At 38.7% G+C, this 22831-nt stretch overlaps 1 protein-coding gene across 6 annotated transcripts in view; it reads right to left on the bottom strand.

The window, feature by feature from the left end:
• The window catches only part of GABRB2 (gamma-aminobutyric acid type A receptor subunit beta2), a 389457-nt gene extending 366890 nt beyond the window's left edge, over positions 1-22567 (bottom strand). For 3 of the 6 annotated variants that reach the window (XM_067732942.1, XM_067732937.1, XM_067732941.1), the window contains exons 1-4: positions 21612-21710; positions 20702-20911; positions 20455-20546; positions 19370-19437 (exon numbers count right to left, since the gene is read on the bottom strand). In XM_067732942.1, the coding sequence (XP_067589043.1) occupies positions 19370-19437; positions 20455-20546; positions 20702-20778 (237 nt within the window). In that variant the 5' untranslated portion in view covers positions 20779-20911; positions 21612-21710. Of the gene's footprint in view, positions 1-19369; positions 19438-20454; positions 20547-20701; positions 20931-21611; positions 21886-22030 lie in introns of those variants that run through there. The other 3 variants (XM_067732940.1, XM_067732938.1, XM_067732939.1) reach the window with 3 other exon arrangements.
• Between the last annotated feature and the right edge of the window lie 264 nt (positions 22568-22831).

Genomic DNA, 22831 nt, shown 5'->3' with positions numbered 1-22831 from the left:
AAAGAATGCTCAACATCACTAATCATTAGGGAAATGCAAATCAAAACTACAATGAGATTTCATCTCACACCAGTCAGAATGGCCATCATCAAAAAATGTAGAAACAATAAATGCTGGAGAGGGTGTGGAGAAAAGGGAACCCTCTTGCACTGCTGGTGGGAATGTGAATTGGTTCAGCCACTATGGAGAACAGTATGGAGGTTCCTTTACAAACTACAAATAGAACTACCATATGACCCAGCAATCCCACTACTGGGCACATACCCTGAGAAAACCACAATTCAAAAAGAGTCATGTACCAAAATGTTCATCGCAACTGTATTTACAATAGCCCGGAGATGGAAACAACCTAAGTGTCCATCGATGGATGAATGGATAAAGAAGATGTGGCACATATATACAATGGAATATTACTCAGCCATAAAGAGAAATGAAATTGAGCTATTTGTAATGAGGTGGACACATGTAGAGTCTGTCATACAGAGTGAAGTAAATCAGAAAGAGAAAGACAAATACTGTATGCTAACACATATATATGGAATTTAAGAGAAAAAGAATGTCATGAAGAACCTAGGGGTAAGACAGGAATAAAGACACAGACCTACTAGAGAATGGACTTGAGGATATGGGGAGGGGGAAGGGTAAGCTGTGACAAAGCGAGAGAGACGCATGGACATATATACACTACCAAAGGTAAGGTAGATAGCTAGTGGGAAGCAGCCGCATAGCACAGGGAGATCAGCTTGGTGCTTTGTGACCTCCTGGAGGGGTGGGATAGGGAGGGTGGGAGGGAGGGAGACACAAGAGGGAAGAGATATGGGAACATATGTATATGTATAACTGATTCACTTTGTTATAAAGCAGAAACTAACACACCATTGTAAAGTAATTATACTCCAATAAAGATGTAAAAAAAATGTATTTAAAACAGTCAAACCAATTATGATTTATAATTTACCATAATGAAAGAGCTTTTATAGTTCTTAATCTTTGGTGATCAAGCCTGTGGATAAAAGTCATGATGTAGCCAAGTCTTCACTCTGAAACAGTATTTGTAGCAATATCCGCACACAGTGTGTCAGTTATGGTGTTTTATTTTCTGCTTGTAACTGTTCTCAACATGAAATAGCCCCTCCTGAACTATTTGTAATTGAATCATCCATACTGCAAGTAATAGACACCAGAGTTTAGATATAGCACATGATGATAATTTGGCTTACTATATCCAAAAAATTTTCTTGCTTTCATAAAGTTATTACGTACAAAATAAAAAATGGGATATATTAAGCAGAGACTACTTCTTTAAATCTAGACTGTACCCTCAGTGGTAATTTGTGTTGGTTCTATGGGGCCAAGTAAATGAGTCCTATGTAGAAGACTGAAGTGGAAATAAAACAATCACTTTTAAAATGTTTACACTGATTAGAAATATAACAAACTGCAAAAAAAAATGCACAATGTTTCTGTGCTATACATCTTAAATATATTAGTGATACCCAAGGTGTATGCATAAATTGAAATGGAAATGGTGCTCTGAGTTGTAAAGTTAAAAGACACCCCCTTCTAGGGTGGTTATATGGCATTTGTTCTTTTGGCCAGGAATGAAAAATAATCACTGCATATAAAAATCCCATTCACAATAACCATAAAAGCTGAAAAGCACTGAATTTAACAAGATTATGTAAGCCCTATGGGAATAAATTTAACAAGAAATCTGCAAGACTTACCCAGAGAAAACTGTAAAATTTTACAGAAGGACATAAAAGAATATGTATAAATGAGGAGACACAGTATGTTCTTCAATAGGAAGAACCAATACCGCTAAGTAAATTTCCTTCCAAACTCCTTCATAAATTATACTGCAATTACAACCAAAATACAAGTAGCATTATTTTTTTTAACATCTTTATTTGAGTATAATTGCTTTGCAGTGTTGTGTTAGTGTCTGCTGTATAACAAAGTGAACCAGCTATACGTATACATATATCCCCATATCCCCTCCCTCTTGCGTTTCCGTCCCACCCTCCCTATCCCACCCCTCTAGGTGGTCACAAAGCACCGAGTTGGTCTCCCTGTGCTATGCGGCTGCTTCCCACTAGCTATCTATTTTACATTTGGTAGCGTATATGTGTCCATGCCACTCTCTCACTTCATCCCAGCTTACCCTTAGTAGCAGTATTTTCAACTTGCCAAAATTTAAAGATTGTATGAAGGCATAACTATTTCATAAAGGTTAAGTACAATTAAGTAGAAACATAATGAGGGGAGATTTGTCCTTTTTTTTAGTTATAACTGACATAAAACATTAACTCAGTTTCATTGTATAACAGGGTAATTCAGTATCTGTATATGTGGCAAAATGATCTCCACAATAAGTCTACTTAGCATCCATCACCACACACAGCTACAAATTTTCTCTTGTGATGAGAACTTTTAAGATCTACTCTCTCGGCAACTTTCAATATGCAAAACAGTATTATCAGCTATAGCCACTATGCTGTAAATTACATCCCCATGACATTTATTTTAAAACTTTACACTGTATTTATTTTTATAAAAGTCTGTATCTTTTGACCCCCGTCACTTACTATGCCCACTTCCCAGCCCCTGCCTCTGGCATCCATCAATCTGTTCTCTGTCTTATCTATGAGTTCGTTCTTTGTTTGCTTTTAGATTCCATATATAAGTGAGATTATACAGTATTTGTCTTTCTCTGACTTATTTCTCTTAGCATAATGCCCTCAAGGTCCACCCATATTGTCACAAATAGTAAGACTTTATTCTTTTTATGGCAGAATAATATTCCATTGTATATATTTTATATATTTATATATCACATTTTCTTTATCCATCCATTGATGGATACTTAGATTTTTTTCCCATATCTTGGCTATTGTAAATAAGACTGCAATGAACATGGGGATATTTATGTAGATAGGCAGATAGACAGATAGATCTGTAGACAGACAGATAAAGTATCTTTTTGAGTTGGTGGTTCATTTCCTTTGGCTAAATACACAGAAGCAGAATTGCTGAATCATATGGTAGTTCTATTTTTAATTTTTTGAGGAACCTCCATGCTGTTTTCCATAGTGGCTGCACCAATTTACATTCCCAGCAACAGTGCACAAGGGTTCCCTTTTCTCCACACCCTCACCAACACTTGTTATTTCTTGTCTTTTTGGTGACAGCCACTCTAACAGGTGTGAGATAAGACTACGTTGTGGGAAATCTGTCTTAATATTTAAAGCTAGAAAAATTAAAAACACATAGTTTTGGTACAACAATATAGGAAAATATTAATGAGATAAGTTACAGAATAAAAACAAAGACCTAAGGACATATGAGATTTCATATGTGAGGAAGACAACATTTCAAATCATTAGGAAAATGACAGATTGCCTTAAAAATTATTGTGACATCTATCTATCTATCTATCCTACCTATGTATATTCCTGCTTCAGAACTTACTCTAAAATACATCTCAAATGGATTCAATTTCTATGGTAAAAAATACGTAAAATAATCACAGATGATTTGAACATTTCTTTTTTTAAATCTTATGGCAAACAAGACTTTTCAAAGTCTAAAAGCCAAGATCAAAATCCATAACATTCTTTAGTACATCAAAAGATAGTATTCACAAAGTTATTATACAAAGAAGTATGTTTGCAATATATGACAAAGGGTTATAATCTTAATATTGGGTTGGCCAAAATGTTTGTTTGGGTTTTTCCGTAACATCTTATGGAAAAACCCGAATGAACATTTTGGCCAACCCAATGTATAGAAAGTTCTAACAAATAGCTAACAAAAAATTATTCTAATAGAAAAAAAATCAATAAATGACATAAAAAGGCAATTCAAAATGAAAAAATGCAAATGGTCTATGAATACAAAAAGGTATTTGAGATAGTTACCTGGCAATAAAAATTTTAACTGATAAAGGAAATTACTAATTTCACCTTAGAGATTAGCAAAGATGGAAAGGATGAATATCCTGAGGGAGATACCCAGGACTGGTCTGGGAGTGTGCAAATGGAACTCCCATACACTGGGTGGTGTGAACATTAATTAACAATGTTTTAAAGGAAGGACAGATTTGTAATATGTATCCAAATCTAAATATATAAATATGTAAAATGTATAATATCTAAAATATGTATTAACCCTGCTTTGGGTTCCAGTAATCCCACTTCTAAGAATTTAGGGGAAAAATGTTATAATTGCATCAAATATGAATACACAGGACAGTTTAATACAGTTTAGTTCATAAGAGTAAAAATACACAAAATAATCATAATGACCACCAACAGAGGACTGATTTCATAAATATGGTACAGCCATACAATGAAATTCTATACAACCACTGGATATTTTGTTACAGAAAAATTTTAGATAGCATCAAAAGATGCTCACAAAATGTTAAGTGCAGAAATCATATTATAAAACATAATGTATTGGAAGCAACCTAAGTGTCCATCAACAGATGAATGGATAAAGAAGATGTGGCACATATATACAATGGAATATTACTCAGCCATAAAAAGAAATGAAATTGAGTTATTTGTAGTGAGGTGGATGGACCCAGAGTCTGTCATACAGAGTGAAGTAAGTCAGAAAGAGAAAAACAAATACCGTATCGTAACACATATATATGGAATCTAAAAAAAAAAAAAAAAGGTAATGAAGAACCTAGGGGCAGGACAGGAATAAAGACACAGACGTAGAGAATGGACTTGAGGACATGGGGAGGGGGAAGGGTAAGCTGGGACGAAGTGAGAGAGTGGCATAGACATATATACACTACCAAATGTAAAATAGCTTGTGGGAAGCAGCTGCATAGCACAGGGAGATCAGCTCGGTGCTTTGTGTCCACCTAGAGGGGTGCGATAGGGAGGGTGGGAAGGAGATGCGAAAGGGAAGGGATATGGGGATATATGTATATGTATAGCTGACTTACTTTGTTATACAGCAGAAACTAACACACCATTGTAAAGCAATTATACTCCAATAAAGATGTTAAAAAAAAGAGGGGGGAATGATAAAATAAATTTTTACATATTGTGATATAGAAAAGTCACTCTGGCTTATATATGAGTTTACTTGAATTTTATGCTAATAGGTCGTTTGTGGCCTATGAAACATATGTTGTACAACTGTTTAATTATTGAAGAAAATGGCACATTGACCAGAAGTAAAGAATGTCTATGTTAAAAATAAAGATTAAATGTCTCTCTAAAAAAAGAAAAAAAAACCCATAATGTATACTATCTGATTCTATTTCATGTACACACGTGAATTCCCAAGAAGTCTTGAGGTTTAGCGATCCTTTTGCTAACAGTATTTATTTCTGAGTGATATTAATAGAGATCTTCACTTTTCACTACAGTTTATTACTGATTTTTCTATAATGGAGAGAAATAAGTAATAAAAGCAATTCAGATTTAAAAATTGCAGACTCTTAAGAAAATTATGTGACAGACAAACTTACCTGTTTTACAAAGCAAACATAACACATAGCTGGAAGTAACCTTATCTCTTTCATTTAATTTGTTTCATTTTCAAATACAGTAACTCTGAACTAGAATTTAAGAAATGTTTACAAAGTTTTATCATCAGTGACAAATTCAGGACAAATTCAGAACTTCCCAGTCCCTGCTTTTGATATAAATACCTTTCCACGGTAACCACAGAAATAATCTCTAAAAAATGCAATAGCATATTTTAGTCCAAGGACTGTTTGCTTTCAAAAGAAATACAGAACTTAGTAATTATTTTTAAATTATATATGTTCATATAGTCATACTCATATATGTATATATACACAGTGTTTTTAGATATACATGATATACCTGGCTTAATTTTATTCATAATTTTTATCAACCCAGTTGGACATTTGAGAAAGTAGAAAAAAAGAAAAGAGATTAGAAACATTTTGTTTAAGCCACATATTTTTCCCAACCTTGAGGAACACAAATATATTTAAACTGAAGTCTTTTGAACTGACCTTGAAATGCATCACAATTATTATTTCACACAAATACCAATCGTCATTTTACTGAATATTCTGAGATACGTTCCACCTCATTAAAGTAACAAGTAAGATATGAAGGGTTGATATTTTCTTGGTTCTAAAAAAGCCTCTCTTAAATTTAGTCAAATCTAATTTTGTTATTAATTCTCAGGATTACCAGATACATTTTTTCAGAGCAGATTTTTGTTTTGAGCCAGAATTGAAATCATTCCCTAGTGATGAAAGATGATTTAAAATGACCAAGAAAAAAGTAAATCATAATTTTCAATTTACCCACCAACCCTAATGATACCTAAACAGTGATAATTACTATTGTAATTTATTTCCAAATGACTTAGACTATTTTTGCATATTACAGATTTTATCCTTCATGTTCTATTTGTTTGATTTTTATAAGTTTCCCAAAATTTATCTGGGGAACTGGAATGTGGACTATTAATCATTCTGGGAGATTATAGTGGAGGCAGGTCCATTCAATTTTTTAAACTTCCCCTTCCTTTAACTTGAGAAAAACACAAAATAAGTAGGATAGGAGACAAACTGGGCTCTAACTCCAGTTCCAGCACTTTCTAGCTGTAAAATAAAGGAAAGCTGTATTGTCTTGGTTCTAACTCACACACATCTTCTAACCCTCAGTTTAGCCATCTGTAAACTGTGATAACACTTCTTATTTCATAGAGGTTTTTGAAAATTAAATGTGAAGTCACTGAAAAATTAAACTTCATTTCATGAAATTATCTCAATAAATGGTGGTGATTCTTAGTAGTGTTATTAGTCATAAAAAATATATATCCCAGTTAAAAGGTATAATGCAATTTTTTCAAATCCTGTTTTTCATTGACTCTTTTTAATAGTATTTGTTTGCAAACTATCAAATGCTTAAAAGAACAAAGAGAATCCACATGCACTTTGATACCTTTGATTCCATATCATGTAAATTCAAAAGGACAGTCCCTGATTATATACACATTCTTATATGGCAAATCCTTGTTGCATATTTTATATGATACTCATTTATGCTAACAAAAAACAAAACACAGATAACTTTATTAAAAAAAGGCCTTCTGTTATTTCTCAACTATTGAAAACAATTACAAATTCCTCAAGGCCAGGAACCACATTTGTCTATCTCTTCCTCCATCTCCCTCTCTGGGTCTCTCTTTCTCGTTCTCTCTCTCTTTAAAGCCCAACAGCACAAGTGGCATTTAATTTAATCAGGTTTTATTCTTGCCACGACTGCACTATGCACCAAAACAACAAAGCAGGAAAACCAGAGCTCCAGAATTGTGGCTAATTTTTAAAATGAGAGCATAAACCCTTAAGAGGTATTATGTCCAAATCTGGGAATTGTACAACCAGAACCCATTTATAACATTTGCCACTTTGACTAAAGCATCCTAAGTCAAGAAAATTCCATTACAACAAATTTCTACCTAAGTGATCTACCTGGTGATGATGATCACATCCAGTTAGTAAAATAAAAAGACAAAGCCATTTTAAAATGTGGTTCTCAAAACTGCCTCATTAAATAGATAGAAAATTGGCCTCCAAAACCTAAAGTCTAAAAATAAATCATTTAAAAACTCCGAAGGAAATAAGCTCTTTGTTTTTCATGTGGTCTGTAATTCCATAGATCTTTCAACTGTAAATCTGGCAAGTGCTTAAAATATTATGACTTTTAGAATGACAAAGGTATCATTCTCTAATGAATTCTGTTAGAAAAATGGTTTGCCACACAGGTCTACTAATGGGATTCAAGTAATGAGCATTCTTACAACACATAAGCCAGACGCAAATTTACACAGCCTAGCAGATCAGCCCCACCAGTGTCCAAGAGAGTACTGGCTTAGCAGTGCTTGAAAGAGGAATGGTTTACATGACTGACTGATCAGAGAACATTTCAAAAGATCTTCAGTCTATTAACTCAAACGTTCATTTGGCAAAAAAGAAAAAGAAAAAGAAAAAAGAAAAGCAAAACAAAAAACAAAAAAATTCAGAAATCTGTATTTACAAAATAAGTCTTTCTTTGTCTGTAGGTCAAGGAAAAGAAAGAGAAAAGTTACTTAAATTTCATTTTTTGGAGCACTGTGTCTTCAATAACAGTGAAAACACAGAATGGTGATTTGATTTTACAACCTAATAACTGGCACCTACTCACTCACATTTAAAACTCTTTAACATTTCTGCTTCTTATTTTGTGATAGTCTTTTAAATGGCCTATAAATCATTTAAGATTAATATTTAAAACGTTTCATTGACTGTAAAAGATTTACAGTCAATGAAATGTCAATACCCTCACTAAAATGAACAAATTTTAAAGATGATCTTTGTATATTTGTTTAAAAGCCAGCTGTCTGATTATATAATTTTTTGGTCAATCCAGTTAACGTGTAGTCCTAGGAAGCAGGAAGATTCAACGATTATTTTAAAACAAATACTCCCTCCTGGAAGGGATGAACAGCACACTAAAACATTTTTTCTATGTTGATGCTTTAGAAGTTGCAAGGTAGGAATAAATGGGGCTGTATCCATAGAAAATAGCAGTCACCTTTGAATTATCTATATTATAAGCCCTACTATCCAAAAGTTCCCATTAACAGACTAATATGCAGAACAGAACAGACTGTAATTTTCCATCACTATTTGCTATATTCTTATTTTCATGGGAAATAAAAAACTCTAAGCCAGTATCAAGGTGAGTATGAGATAAAAATATTGTAACTTTATATATTTTTATCAAATCCTCTTTAAATCTCTATTTTGGGTATGTTTTATAATGGACATTACATATTGGTGCACAGATAAATAGACATTCATTTATTAAGCAAGTCAAGTAGTCTGAGGTTCAATTCTCATGATAACAGCATCATTTCTATCTAAAATTTTTTAAAAATAGCAGAATAAAAGGTGACTTTTAGAGATTATTTAGTTAAAAGAGAGACATGTAAAAGCCAGTAGATAAACTTTTAAAAAATTTTTGATTCGATGGTCTTGCACCAATTAGGCACTAAATTACTGATCTGTAGACGAGCACCCTCAAGATGCTTAATCACTGAGACCTTCAAATTTAAGCATATACTTCAAGAAATACAATTAAGCAGCCATAAATAATTTGTAGGAAGCTATTTTAATGGCATTTTCCCTACATGTAAATGTGTAATACTACTAGTACTAACCACCAATCAAATAGCTATCTTTCTAAACAGGAAGGAATAGTCAAATCATATTATCCTAAAACGTATGTTAAAATATCAGTATTTCTGATATTACCCAGACCTCTTATAACCAAATAACTGATGCAGCTATTATTAATTATATTCATTGCATCAAACCCTGTGCTAATCCCTCCCCCCATTTCACAAACTTTGTTTGACCTTTTAAAATACAGAACTATGATTCTTTTCATCATTTGTGTCAAAAAAATTAGTATGGAGGTTCAAAGGGGCATTTTATAAAAATAAAAATCAGATCTGGAAAATGTTTTTCTACTCTCTCATTCTTACCCTTAGTAAATGACCCTTACTTTTATTCTTTGTGAAGGTGCTTAAGACTCATCATTCCTAGCATCCACCCCAGAAATTTCAGTGTCTCCTCTGCACAGGTGCCAAGGTCTTATGCAATTAAGCTTCACCATACGTAGGTATACCCTACATATGCACCCTACCGTTCCTGTCCACATATATTAGCTCTGTAATTGTAGAAATTATACAATCCCTCTAGTCCTTGTTTCTACACTTATAAAAGAGGATGATAATATTATCTAGCTCATGAGACTTTTGTGAACATTAAGTGGGATAGTTATATGCGCTCTAAGTGTTTATTTTTGCAATATTATTATTGCTAACATGTAATGCCTTTCTTCATACTGTCTCCATGCCCACTGACTCCCATAGGACGGTCCTCCTTATTTTCTATCCATTCGTATTGCACTGATCCTTCTTGCTCAGTCCAGCTCTCCCTCTTCTACCAAGTCTTCTACAAATCCCACCGACTCTGACCACTTGGAGCTTTCTCATTGCAAAAATTCATATGATAACTAGAGACCAGTTCTGTTGTCAAATTCCTTTATTAGTGATTGTATTAGCTTCCACCTTCACTATAAAACTAGTGTTCCTAAGACAGTGGCCCTCAGACAGTACCTACGTCAGTCACATAAAGAGATTTTAAACATGCGAATTCCTGAACTCCATCCTAGACCTCCTGAATTAGACTCTGGGCATGTGCCCTGAAAATACAAATATTAATACAAGACTCAGGTGATTCTGTTGCACAGTAAAGCCTGAGAACCACTGTAAAAACCTGGATCTCAACCTTTTATTTTGATTCCTCTACCACAGGGATATACGACTCTCCTCTCCCACCGATCTGAAACACTCTTCTCTCCATCAACCCTCACCTCCCTCTTCAGGCAATGAAGATCACTCTTTCTTGACTCTAGAGCGAGCCTTAGGTCTAGTGTGAGAACCATTTCATATCCTTCCACAAAATAGCCTAACTGACATGGTGCTGGTTAAGGAGTATGATATAAATACTTCCTGTTAGCCTGATATACTGCAGTCTTTCCATTACCCCCTCCAACAACTCCTTTCACCACATATTTGCTGAGTATCTACTAATTGTCCGGAATTGTGCTAGGCACTGGGATGCAGACAATTTCCATACATTCGCACACCTCAATATCTCTAATATTTAGCCATGGCTTATTCACGTATCACTTTTCTAAGATACATGTAGATTCACCTTAAAAGCTTCATTACTTTAATTCTGGCTATTGGGTTAGGAGAAAAGTTATTTCATCTTTAATTGCCCAAGCAATTACTTCTAAGTTAAGACCTCTTGGCAGGTAAGTGGGCAGTACATGCCAAATTACAGAGCAGGGAAAATAAGACTTGGTGATAAAAAGGCCAATAGAATGTTTACAAAATGAGCACTAGGCAAGAGACAATGGGTTAAAGACATGGCCATATTTTTCCATATAAATAGGGACAGAATAATATAGACCCATTTTTCTCCTTGTTTAATAAAATACATATTTTGCAAATAAAATGCATATCTGGAAGGAACATGTAAATCTTGTGTTTGTATCTTTTAAAAACTCATAACCATCTACTTTCTCATTCCTCTTTTAACTGTGTGTTTCAAAGTATTTTTGTGTCATCCAAAAATGTAAAATGATTTTGGAAAAGCTGAGTAATATCAGGCTAAAAATAGAGGAAAGAGTAGCTGTGTAAATGAGAATCAAATTGATAGATAAAATTTAAAAGTTTCCATTTATGCTATTTAAATCCAGTTCTCTATTTTATATATGATTTTTATGTAGTTGTTAATAGTTTATAAGTAAATTATATATTTATTTTCAAATAACCTACAGCTAGAATTATGACTAATAATCTATAAAATGTATTTTAAAATTCTTTTGAAAAAATATACAATAAAAAAGAAAATGTCAATATATTCATATGTTTGTATATGTTTGTAAGATCACCAAAAAGCCATAGAAGAATACACATCAGTTTACACTGGTAGTAATAAAGGTGTGCATTTTTTTCTTTTTTTAGAGAAAGCATAAAACTGCAAAAATACTCATGGTCTGTTAAGTGAAAACACAGACTATAAAATTCTCTCTACAAATAACTAAGTGTAATGTGTAAAGTATGAATAAGCAAATAGACAAGAAGTAGAAGGTATTATAGGCAAATTAAAACAGTTTTAATGAAGTGACGGGGATGTGGATAATTTTTGCCTTTGATGTTTGTTGATCTTTTAAAATTGGCTTTGTCATAATGTACCATGAAACAGAAATGAAAATGGTGATTAAGTATGAAAGCCATTACTCAATGAGAAAAATCTCTTCTTTTCTCAACTTGTTTGGAGACAAAAGCACACCACCATATTCTACACTGGGGGTTCTGAGATGAGGACAAGTTCATCCCCCAGGACACATCTGGCAATATCTGGAGACATTTTTGGTTTTCATAACTGCGAGGGTACCTCTGGCATCTAGTAGGTAGAAGCCAGACATGCTGTCAAACATCTTACAACGCACATGACAGCCCCCTCACAACAACGAATTATCTGGTCACGATGCCAAGAGCACTGATCACAAATAAATGTTACAGAATGAATGATTTCAAAACAAGCCAGTGCCCCACCCCAAAATTAGTCAGTACCCCGTCACAGTGTTAAGAAAAGGACTTTCTCTGATTTACATTCTTATAGAAATTCTCAAGACCATTTAACAAGGAGGTGGGAGGGATCACAGTAAAGCACGCTTTGAGGTGCTCCTAAAATATGAAACTTGGGATATTTCCCTCCCCTTCCTTCTCTTGCAGGGTAAGCTCACAGTCAGATTTTTATTTCATGTCACGATCAAGCAAGGCCATTGTTTAGGGTCCTACAAAGCAACAGCAAAGGACCTGCCCTAAGAGTTAACCCAGAGAAAATGATTTATAAACTGCCTATATCATGTGCAATAATTGTTTAAAAATTGATGAATAAATCTTCTTGAGATGTAATCTTTATAATGAACCTCACTTATACTGTGTGGGCCAGAGGGAGTAAAGATCCGGGAAGAGAAGAAAAACACTCAACCACTTTTAAGAGATTATTCGCAGGAGTAATTTATCAGAAATCACAAAAATGTGTTTTCAATGGAAAAAATTCAATTGATAATAAAAGAAAAAAAGGGAAAGGGTCTTTTCACGTAGTGTCCACCCAAAGCTTAAAACCACTGACACAGTTCTTGAACTTTATCATCCAACATTTTGTGACAGCTATCGGCCTTAATGGTTATATGACAGATTCTGCTGGAGCAATAGGAAAATTATTAGATAAGTTAACAGCACCCATTCATAATGAAAGAAATCATGACACAAGCAACATCCTTGACTTTTCAAGATCTTATATAAATCTTCCTTTATTACCTGGTAATAGATGTAATATGAAGTATAAATTTCTCAAGGACAGAAACCATGTCTTATATTTAATACACACTGAATAAAGTACCTATTTGAAAAAGTCATTTTAATGAAATTAAGATTTTTTTCAAGGTGGAGAGATTGAGGAGTAACAGTAACATATAGGATTAGTTTATCTGATCTACCCACTGTTTCCAAAAAAATAAATAAAATAAAATAAAATAAATAAAAACAAACAACTACAACAAAACAGGTCCATAAGGAATGAGAATAATTTTTTTTAAATGATGCCTTACTACATCTAAAAGTGCAGTATAACCAGAGGGCTAAGATTGAGGGATGTAAAGTCAATCATTTGCTAGCTGGGTGACCTTGAATAAGTCACTTAACCTCTCTGGGCCTCAGGCTCCTCTTTTATAAAAAGGTGGACACTAGCCATACCACTGCTTTTATAGGAGGACTGGATGAGATAATACACATCAAGAGGATACCTGCACAAGTTAAGGGCCCAATGAGCAATAACTGTGATTATTTTCTTATATTAGTGCTGTGATGGTGGAAAATGTTGGGCATTGCACAGAGGGGGAGTAGAGGGGGAAGAGAAGGGGAAGCAGGAGAAGGAAAAGAAGGCGAGAAAACGACAGCTTGCTAAAATTGGGTAGGAGAGCTTCATGCGTTATTTATTGAGAATGAAGTCTGGGTCGGTGAGTCTTCACAACCCCTTCCCCTCGCTCCACATCCCGTCACCCACCCCAGCTCCTGCTTCGTATCTGCAACCTACTCCCTTCTAGGGGTACTTCTCCAAATGATATATGACTTCTTTTAGCAGTTGCCCTCTCCCGACTTTGCTTCAGATCCACACTTTTCAAAGGTGTAGTCTTCAACCACTAAGACTCCTCTCGCTACATTTACCAACACGCTCCTGTTACTTACTATAGCTGGGAGACAAGTCTCAGAACTTATTTCAATTGATCGTTGTGGCATCTGATGCAGCTGACCATTTCCTTCCTTTTTAAACTCTCTTGTGCCTCAGCTTTGAAGACATTATTATCTGTGGGTTCTCCTACCATCTGACTGCTGCTTAGCTACTTACTAATCTGTGTGGGCTCCTTTTCAGCATTCCACCACTTAAATTACACTGCTCACCAGATCCCCATTTTTTGCCGTCCTTTCACTTTCCCTTTTTAATTGTATCCATTCACACCGTTATAAGTACCACTTATATGCTGACAATGTCCAAGTTCATCTCTCTAGTCATGACGTCTTACTAAGCTCCTGACCTGTATTTTCCAATCTCCATTTGGAGATTCCATGTGTGGAGAAAAGTCAGCGTTTCCCAAAATGAACTGTCTTCCCACACACCTCAATCCCCAGCCCACCCCCAAACTGGCTGCCCTTTTGGTGTTCCCCATATCGATAAATGAAACCATCAGAAACTTAGGATTCACCAAGTCCTGCCACTTCTGCCTCGTAAAAGCCCTGATTTTCTATCTTCTCCTTTACATCCCTGTCTCCGTTCATCCATTCTTTCTGGATTTTTGCAGTGGATTTTCACCTTATCTCCCAACCTTTGGTCTTGCTGCACCCCTCATACTTCAAAAGCATCTTCCTCAAGTGTGAATCTGTTCAAGCGATTCTCCTACTGACATCTTTTCATGGGTCCCTACAGCCTTTGGAACAAAATGTAAACTCTTCTGCAAGCTACAAAAATGGTCTATATAATTTGATCACCACTTATGATCTCAATGCCAAATCTTATCACTTCCTCACTCCCACTCCCAAATCCAGCCATTTAAAGCTACTTGCAAATTCCTAATCCCATTTATTTTTCCTGTTTTTTCTCCTATATGCCACTCTTTCTGCTTAAAACATTTATCCACAGACCGCTAACCCCCATCTTCACCTAGTAATTTCTACATAATACCTCAGAATTCTGTATTTCCAATATGCCCTGTGTATTTCTGCTTTCAAAGAACTCAGTGGTCCTACACTGTGATTCTTTCCACATTAATTGATTTAAATAGTAATTTAAAAAGTGTCTTGAATTTGAGGCCTACAAGTCCATGCTCTGTCTCTCCACATATATGATACTATGTAGTCAAACTTCCAACCAACGGTTGTTTACAGAGCAAAACCACATGGAGAGAGATACTATAACCTTCGCTACATGTATTTTATACAAATCATTTAGGAAGACAATAAATATGTAACATATCAGGCAATTTGAAATATCAAATAACAAATGAATGGTGAAATCAACAAGTGACAAAGGAACGCATGGGAGATACAGACAACTAGGTCCTCAAGAGGCTGCTCATAAAATTTTTAGAGAAAATGCTCATGTTAAACATAAGTATGATAGGAGCCTGCAGTAGAATTAACGATAGTAAACACCAAGATATTAAGTTTCATGTGGTCAGGGGACAAGTCATTCTTGTTTGCTGCTCTGTCCCTATGGCCTAACACATAGCTGGATCATAGTAGCTGCTAAATAAGTATTTGTGTCGAATTGAATTTTAAACTGTGCAGCTGGTGATGCAAGAAAACATCTGTTTTTTTAAAAAAAAAGGCAGCACTTTTCACCATTTGCCATTCCATAAAAAGGTAATTTGTGTATATGTTTACTAGAACGCTTTCCTCAAAAGTGAAATATTGCTTCACTCTTCGGTTGGCAAATGTGTTGTTCCAAGATGGAGAAGAATCTGCTTTAAATGAAGAGAAAGCTATTTCAGTCCATAATCCTCAGAGCCAATTTTGGAACTTAAAATGCATTTTCATCAAAGAATCTTAACAAAAAGAGTCCTGCCAATTTAACCAAGACATCTAAAAATGTTTCATTCTAAAGCCAAGCTTTCTGCTCAGGAACATTCTAATTGAGATTGTGTTCTTCCAGAGATCTTCCACTGGCTCAACAGTCACCTGAGTCACATAGGTGAGTAAGATACCATCATCACCCTCCTAAGAACTCAGAACTGCATGCCATTTAGGAATTCTGCATTTTTCTAACGTTTATGCTGGATTTCCAAGTTTCCTGGAACTTCTTTGTACCCAACAGAGCTATTATGATAAACCAAAGCAGAAACACATGTAACTTTGAGTTAGAAGTCAATTTGGCATGTCCCTCTCATTTCAAACATATGGAAACTGAGACCACGTAATGTAAATCACTGACCCAAGTACACTTAGGGCAGCGGCTGGAATGGACACTGGGTCTCCTTATAGTGACAGGCTGATATTCAGTCTTCTATATAAGCTATGTTCATGGGACACCAGTACTTTCACTTGCATCATTTTATTAATTCTGGTACTCACCTAAAATATGTAAACGGGGACTATTATTCCCTTTTAGCAGGTGAAGAGATCAAGCCCCAGGACTTCCCTGGTGGTCCAGTGGCTAAAACTCCATGCTCTCTAGGCAGGGGGCCCGGGTTTGATCCCTGGTCAGGGAACTAGATCCCACATGCCTCAACTAAGAGTTCACATGCCAGAACTAAAGATCCTGCGTGCCACCACTAAGACCAGGTGCAGCCAAATAAATAAATAAATAAATAAATAAATAAATAAATATATATATATATATATATATATATATATGTAAAAAGAGAAACCAAGCCCCATGGGGCTGTCAATTCCCTCAAGTTGACTGAACAGCAGAAGCAGAACTAGTATTCAGGTCTTTCTATCTTTGTCATTTACCAGGAGCACCACATCGACATGGGCCATTTTTCCTTTCAGTACAAATGAGTCAATGACAGTCTAAATGGTCTGGTGCCTACCATTCTTCAAAGGAAGATTTGCTATAATAAAAGAAAGCTACAAGTACCAGAGATGGCAGGCCACAAAGGATAATGAGGCAGAAACATGTGCATTAACCAATTTTGAGGTTTCACTTAAATAATCAATCAACCATTCTTTCAGAGCTGAATCTAATCGAAAGATCCTAACCCTTTTAGACCTGTATACAGTGGGCAATATGCCATAAACATCTTCTTTTATTTAGACATCAGGGATGGAATTTCCCATCTGTTGCTTCAAATCAAATAACCATACTTTAAAAAATAGTACATATCACAAAATTTTTCTTTGAAGGATTAAAGTCACTATGATTGTTAATCATAAAAGTGTTAATTTTTCAACAAGTAAAACTGTGTCTGGACAAGTCCACGTGTGTTAGCAGTAGGCTAAGAAAGGAATCTAGCATGGAATTTATAATGCTTGGTTCTAATCATTAATGCTGCAGTACTGGCTTATTTACAACCTGACGTTTGTTTCTACACTTTCAACATCCTGAGACTTTTCTGCAACAGTAAACAGCTGTAAGAGATGACACCTCGCCTTAACTGGGTCTATATTTTGACTAGCAGGTCTTGGCATCATGTCCAGCTCTGACACCTCTCCAAAATGCTGCATGCTGGTGAAAAATGAACAAAACTTAAGAAGAAGAAAACAATGCCACTACTCTTAAGCCATTTTGGGATATAATAGGTCTAAGTTCTCAGCTAACTCATACATCTAAGTTCTAATGCAGCAACTTCTAATCATCTCATCACTGTCTCTTTAGATTCTAAATATTTCTTAATTTTTCCATAAAGTCTCACCTTTCTGATGCTCTGAAGAGGAAGGTGACAGAATAAAATGTGGGAAAAGAGCATAAGGAAATCAAAAGACAGGACACACAGAACTACACCTGATTTCCATATCACTTTCTTTTTAGCCACACAATTTAGATTCAAGTACCTAGGACTTAGCAGGTACCCACATGAGGACATTTTCTATTTTCATGGTAAAATTCAAAATATAAACTGATGAAAGACCTCTAAAATTTCACAAAAGTGAATATTTGTACATCTGAGAAGTTAAATGTTTAGTTTCCCAAGAAAGAAATATTCTCTACCCACACAGGAGATTCTCACAATGTGTGGGAAATCTATGGTTCTGAATCATCCAATAGCATCTTCAGTCTGTGTTCAAATCCTATATCATAAAATGCTTTCCCAATAATTAGAACATAACAAGATACACGTCCTTAAAAACATCACTGAAAGAGTTGAATGTTCTCTGGAGTAGTCACAGATGTTTCATAAGCTTGTGATAGCTCAGGATTATCACCTATCTTTGGACATTGTATAAGGTTGGGCTGGTTATTTGAGCTTCCTCTATATTTGAATTCTGGGGTGATGAAAATTTATATCATGTTAAGAGCATATCCACTACCTAGTATTTGGCTCTCGAGTGAATTAATAAGTGCCCTAACTTTCAAGTCCTGATGGCTGGCTTAGAACCGTTTTGCATAAAACCTTACACACTAGACCCTCTTCTTTAACAGTGCATCCTGTTTCCAGGCAAAACTACACTACAATACAATCTTCTGCAATGTGCTGTATCCTATTAGGACTGAAAGTAACCCTGGCATCTTACATTCAAATGTGGCCTTTCTAGAGAGACTTTTCCAAGGGTGAAAACTTCAAAAACACAGAGTAGAAAAGTCACTGAAGAAATGGCGCAAGTAAGCAGGGGTATCAGGGACACTTATTGTCTTGTATGTCTGCAGTGCCCCAACATGGGCAGCAGGGGGCGCTCCTGCATGAAGCAACCCTCCCCTCAGCCCCGCCCCCCTCCGCCCCCCCCACCCCCATACACACAAGTGTTCCCGGGAGGGGAAGACGGAGGCTTTTTCTCTTAGCACTTGCCCCAAGACCAAGGAGGGGGCCACTAAGGAGTGCTGCTGTCCATAAATCACACAGGCTTAGGACATGCAGTGAATACCATTGCAGAAGTGACCAGAGATGACACATAGGTCTGAGCTTACCTTTTGAAAGCAGGGTGGCCAATTTTTATTTTATTTATTTTGGGGGTTAAAGGAGCAGGTGAGCCATGGGCAGGGGGCGGGGCTTGCCATCAACTGTAAAGAGGCCGGCTCCAAAAGCAACAAGTGGATATCAGTATCCGAGGGTCATTTATTCAGCCTCTCCACTAGTTTAGTTCCCAGGTTACATTCTCTGCGAAATGTCAAATCAAAACACTTCCCTTTTCTCTCCTCTTCTTTCCTTCCCTGACCCCACACCAAACTCAGAAAAATCACTTGATGAAGTGGGTTTCCCACTGAACCTTAGGAAATGTGACTCCTGCAGGGGTTCTCCTGCACGTGGCTGCGTTTTACACATGAACGTGTGATGCGTTTTACACCCTCTTCGCCAAGTCCCACGATTTCAAACCAGGTTGGAAAAATCTTTAGGGACCAGAAAGAGCCAGCTCTGAAGCCTCAAAGTCAGTGGGTTCCAAAGCAAAATGCCCTGCCCTCACCCCACTTCCTACACATACTCATGCACACCCCACCCTCACCCGTTGGATCCTTTCTCCTTCCTGTCCCCAAATGAACGTTTGCAGAGACACAGCCATAAACCTCAATACTCACCATATTGACTTCAGAAACCATATCGATGCTGGCGATGTCGATGTTCATTCCCACAGCCACAGGGGGACCTGCAAACCAAAATGGCCAGCCACGTGATTTCTCAGAACTTCATGCATTCTTAGCAAGAGTAGTCCCCGGGCACGGGACACTCTGCCCCAAATCCCTTCCCACTGCTCACACTCAAATTCTTCAATTCTCTGCTCCTTTTTAAAGAGTGACAGGTACTCCTCTGGGAAATGCTCTATTGAACAGGCACACACGTGTCCGATGGGTGAGGGATTCCACGTCTGTCTACATAGGTAGGTATCTTAGCATGAGAATACACACAACCACAAAAGCACCGGAATCTGGCTAGCCCAAGCGAAATGTTATATATTGCACTGCAGTTATATACTGCACCCCCTCCTCATTCTTCCCACCCCCCGCTTCTGTGCAGGTTTTAACTCTTTGAGCTTTGTTAGAGTCTGGAGTAAAATTAAATAGGCATATCAGTGTATCTAAGGCTGCAGCAAGAGAGGTCTCTAGCCCTTCTTCCACTACCCTCCCTATCCTCCCATCCCCCCAGGCCCCTCTCCCCCCACCCCACTGTCCCCTGCAGTGAGGTTTCCAGGACTGGATAATATCCAGACACCAGCCAATTTAAACCATGGCTAGAACTCTTCCAAAGTAGGTGGGCACAGGGGGTTAATGCGACTTCTCAACCAACTGTCTGCATATCTTGTCCCCAAAAATGTTCCCGATGGCCTTCAGTAAGCCAGGTTCACCGGGCACACCATTAACTAAACTTAAGAGGTTTGTATCTCAAGGAAACAAAGACAGTGAAGCAAAGGATTTAAACAGTGAAGCTGAAGGACAGCAGTCACCACTACAGGCTAAGAAGGTCTCTCTGAAAGACCATCTAAGTGCTAGAGAGTAACAAACCAGCTTAAGTTTGGATCAGTTTCTCAATATTGTAACACAGAGACATGTTCAGTACACCACATGCAACCCACAATGAGGGAGAGGGAAGACAGCGCACAAAGCTCAAAAGACAGCTTAGGCTATAGCTGCTGGGCTGTTTCTTATTTCCAAGGCAACCCCATTACCTCCAAAATCTGGTCTCAGCCGAATATCATAGCCTTTCAGGAGTCTGTCCACCGTCTCTTTAACCAGCGACATATTACTAGGGTCATTGACACTAAAGAAAGAAAAGACAATAAACAGGCATCAATAAGACAGCAGGCACAGCGCTTCAGCATCTATCTGATCCTCACTACAGATCCTTGCTCACAGAGGTAGGCAGACAGAGCCTTTCAAAGTGAAAAAGGAAACAGAAACGCTAGACACACTTACCTCTGCGCACAGACAGCGGCGATTATTAAGGGGAACGGCCAGATCCCAAAGTAGCCCTTTTTCCGGACTCTCCACATCCCTTTAGTTTTGGACGGGATTGAGGGTTTCACTGGAGACAGGAGATCCAACTTAGTCTGCCCAGTGCAGTAATTCTAATGTGAGGCGCATGCGCAAGGCGTACCAAAACATCAAAGGGGCAGCAGCGGTTGCCTGGGACCGAGAAGATTTTCTTGTTAAGGAGGAAAAAAAAAAAAATCAAAGGGGAAAAAGGAAAAACATATATATGTATAATATATGCGTATTTGAATAATATAGAAAAGTCACCCCACAGGAGGACCCGGAGCAAAATCTTTGTAGTCCTTTTGTTAAGACAAAAACAACTAGAGAGTCTGTTAAGTTTTGGTACTTGCAGGAGGCAGTTTTGCACCTCGCGGGTTGTGGGGTTTTGGGGTGTGTGTGTGTAGGGGGGGTTTCCTCTTAAATATGCAAAACCAGATTAGGAATTTAAAGGAGAGCAGGTGTGTAGTGCTAGGGGGAAGATGGGTGCCTGAGAGTCCACTTCTGGTATCAGCAAGCGGCGGGGGTGGGGTGGGGAGAGAAATCTGAACTTTATTTCCGTGGCAAATAGCATTCCCTGCCTGGGGCGAAATGGGTGCTGGAGGCGGAGGTGGGGGCGGGGGGTGGCGGAGGGAAGGGGAAGGTGGGAGCGGGAGTGAAAGGGGGAGGGAGGAAAGAAACCGATGGGAGGAGTGTTGAGCAATGCGTTGGTTTTGGGGCCGGGAGTGGAGGGGGGGACGTAGCATGGAGAATCAGACACGGAAATGGAAAAAAAAGGAAAAAAAAGAATGATAATAAAACGATGCCTGGTCTTTTCTAGGAGTTAAAGAGCAAGCTTTTCTTCACTACTCACGAGCAATTTCTTTCTCCTTCTCCTCACTCTTTGCCCCCTATCCCCAGAGAAGAAAACCTCGGGGTCCCGGTTTCTCACCGTGTGACGTGCCTGACCCGCCGGTCCGGATTATTTATAGCAGGAAGGGCGGGGGGCGGGGGGGGCGAGGGGAGTAGAAAGACAGCGCTGTCTCTCAAGGTTTCGGTCTGATTCTGCATTGGGAAATTATTAGTAGGGAGGGTGGAGTTTGCAGGAAGGGTTGATGAGACTTGGGGGCCTGGGGAGGCCGGGTGGCGAGAGGCTCCGGCGGTGACCGGGTGCAGGAAGGGCTGGCGGCCGGGTGGGACTCGCCTGGCTGGCACCCACGCCCCCTCAGAGCACGCGCACTCGCGCGCGCACACTGGCGGCACCCTCCCCGCCTGCCGCGCGCCCCTCCTCACCTCGCCGGCCTGCGCTCGCTGCCCAATCCCGCCGCGCGGCGCTGCGGTCCCCGGCTCCTCTGGCCCTCGGCCCCTCGGCCCTTGGCTCCGGCCGGGGAGGGGAGGGTGGGTGGCGGTGCCTTGGGACGCAAAAAGTCAGAGCGGTCCCCGGAAGGCGGGCGAAATGAGGAAGGGGCTCGGGGCCTCCGCGTCCTCCCGCGGGCTCCGCGCCACCTCTTCCTCGCTCCCCAGCTCGGGGCCAGGAGGGACTCGCACGCCCCGGGGTTGCCTCTTCCCTGCAGCCGGAGGCTCGACCCGGCTCTCCGCGGCCGCCGGGACCCAGAGGCAGCAGCGAGCGAGCTCCAGGGTTCGAGAGGGAGGGAGATACACGGAAGAAATCTCTCCTCGGCTCGCGGCAAAGAGATGCGCCGCGGGCGCCCGGAGACGTTGCTAGTCTCCGGCAGCCGGGCAGTCTGAGGGTGCCCCGGCCCGGGACGGACTCTCCGGGTTCTCCCGAGTTTATCTGGCAACAGAGGAGCAGGGGAGGGGGGAGGACAGGTGCTCCCGCTGCCCCCTCCCCCTCTCCTTGGTGAATACAGGAGAAGTCAGAGCTGGAACCTACGTTCCGGACCCCAAAGCGGAACTTCTAACTCCTCCTCCTCAGCTTAACCTGTAACCGAGCGCCTACTACGTGCCAACAGTGCTTCATTAGTTCATTCTTACAAGCCCAGGTTTAGCCAGCACCTCGCTTTCCCCACATTATGGATTTAGAAACTGGCGCGCTAAAGCTAAGGAAATTGCCCAAGGTCACCCAGGTGGCTA

Source organism: Pseudorca crassidens, chromosome 3, assembly GCF_039906515.1.
Source record: "Pseudorca crassidens isolate mPseCra1 chromosome 3, mPseCra1.hap1, whole genome shotgun sequence".
Classification (NCBI taxonomy): Eukaryota; Metazoa; Chordata; class Mammalia; order Artiodactyla; family Delphinidae; genus Pseudorca; species Pseudorca crassidens.
Note: the sequence above shows the minus strand (reverse complement) of the source record. Positions and strands in the feature narration are given on the sequence as shown.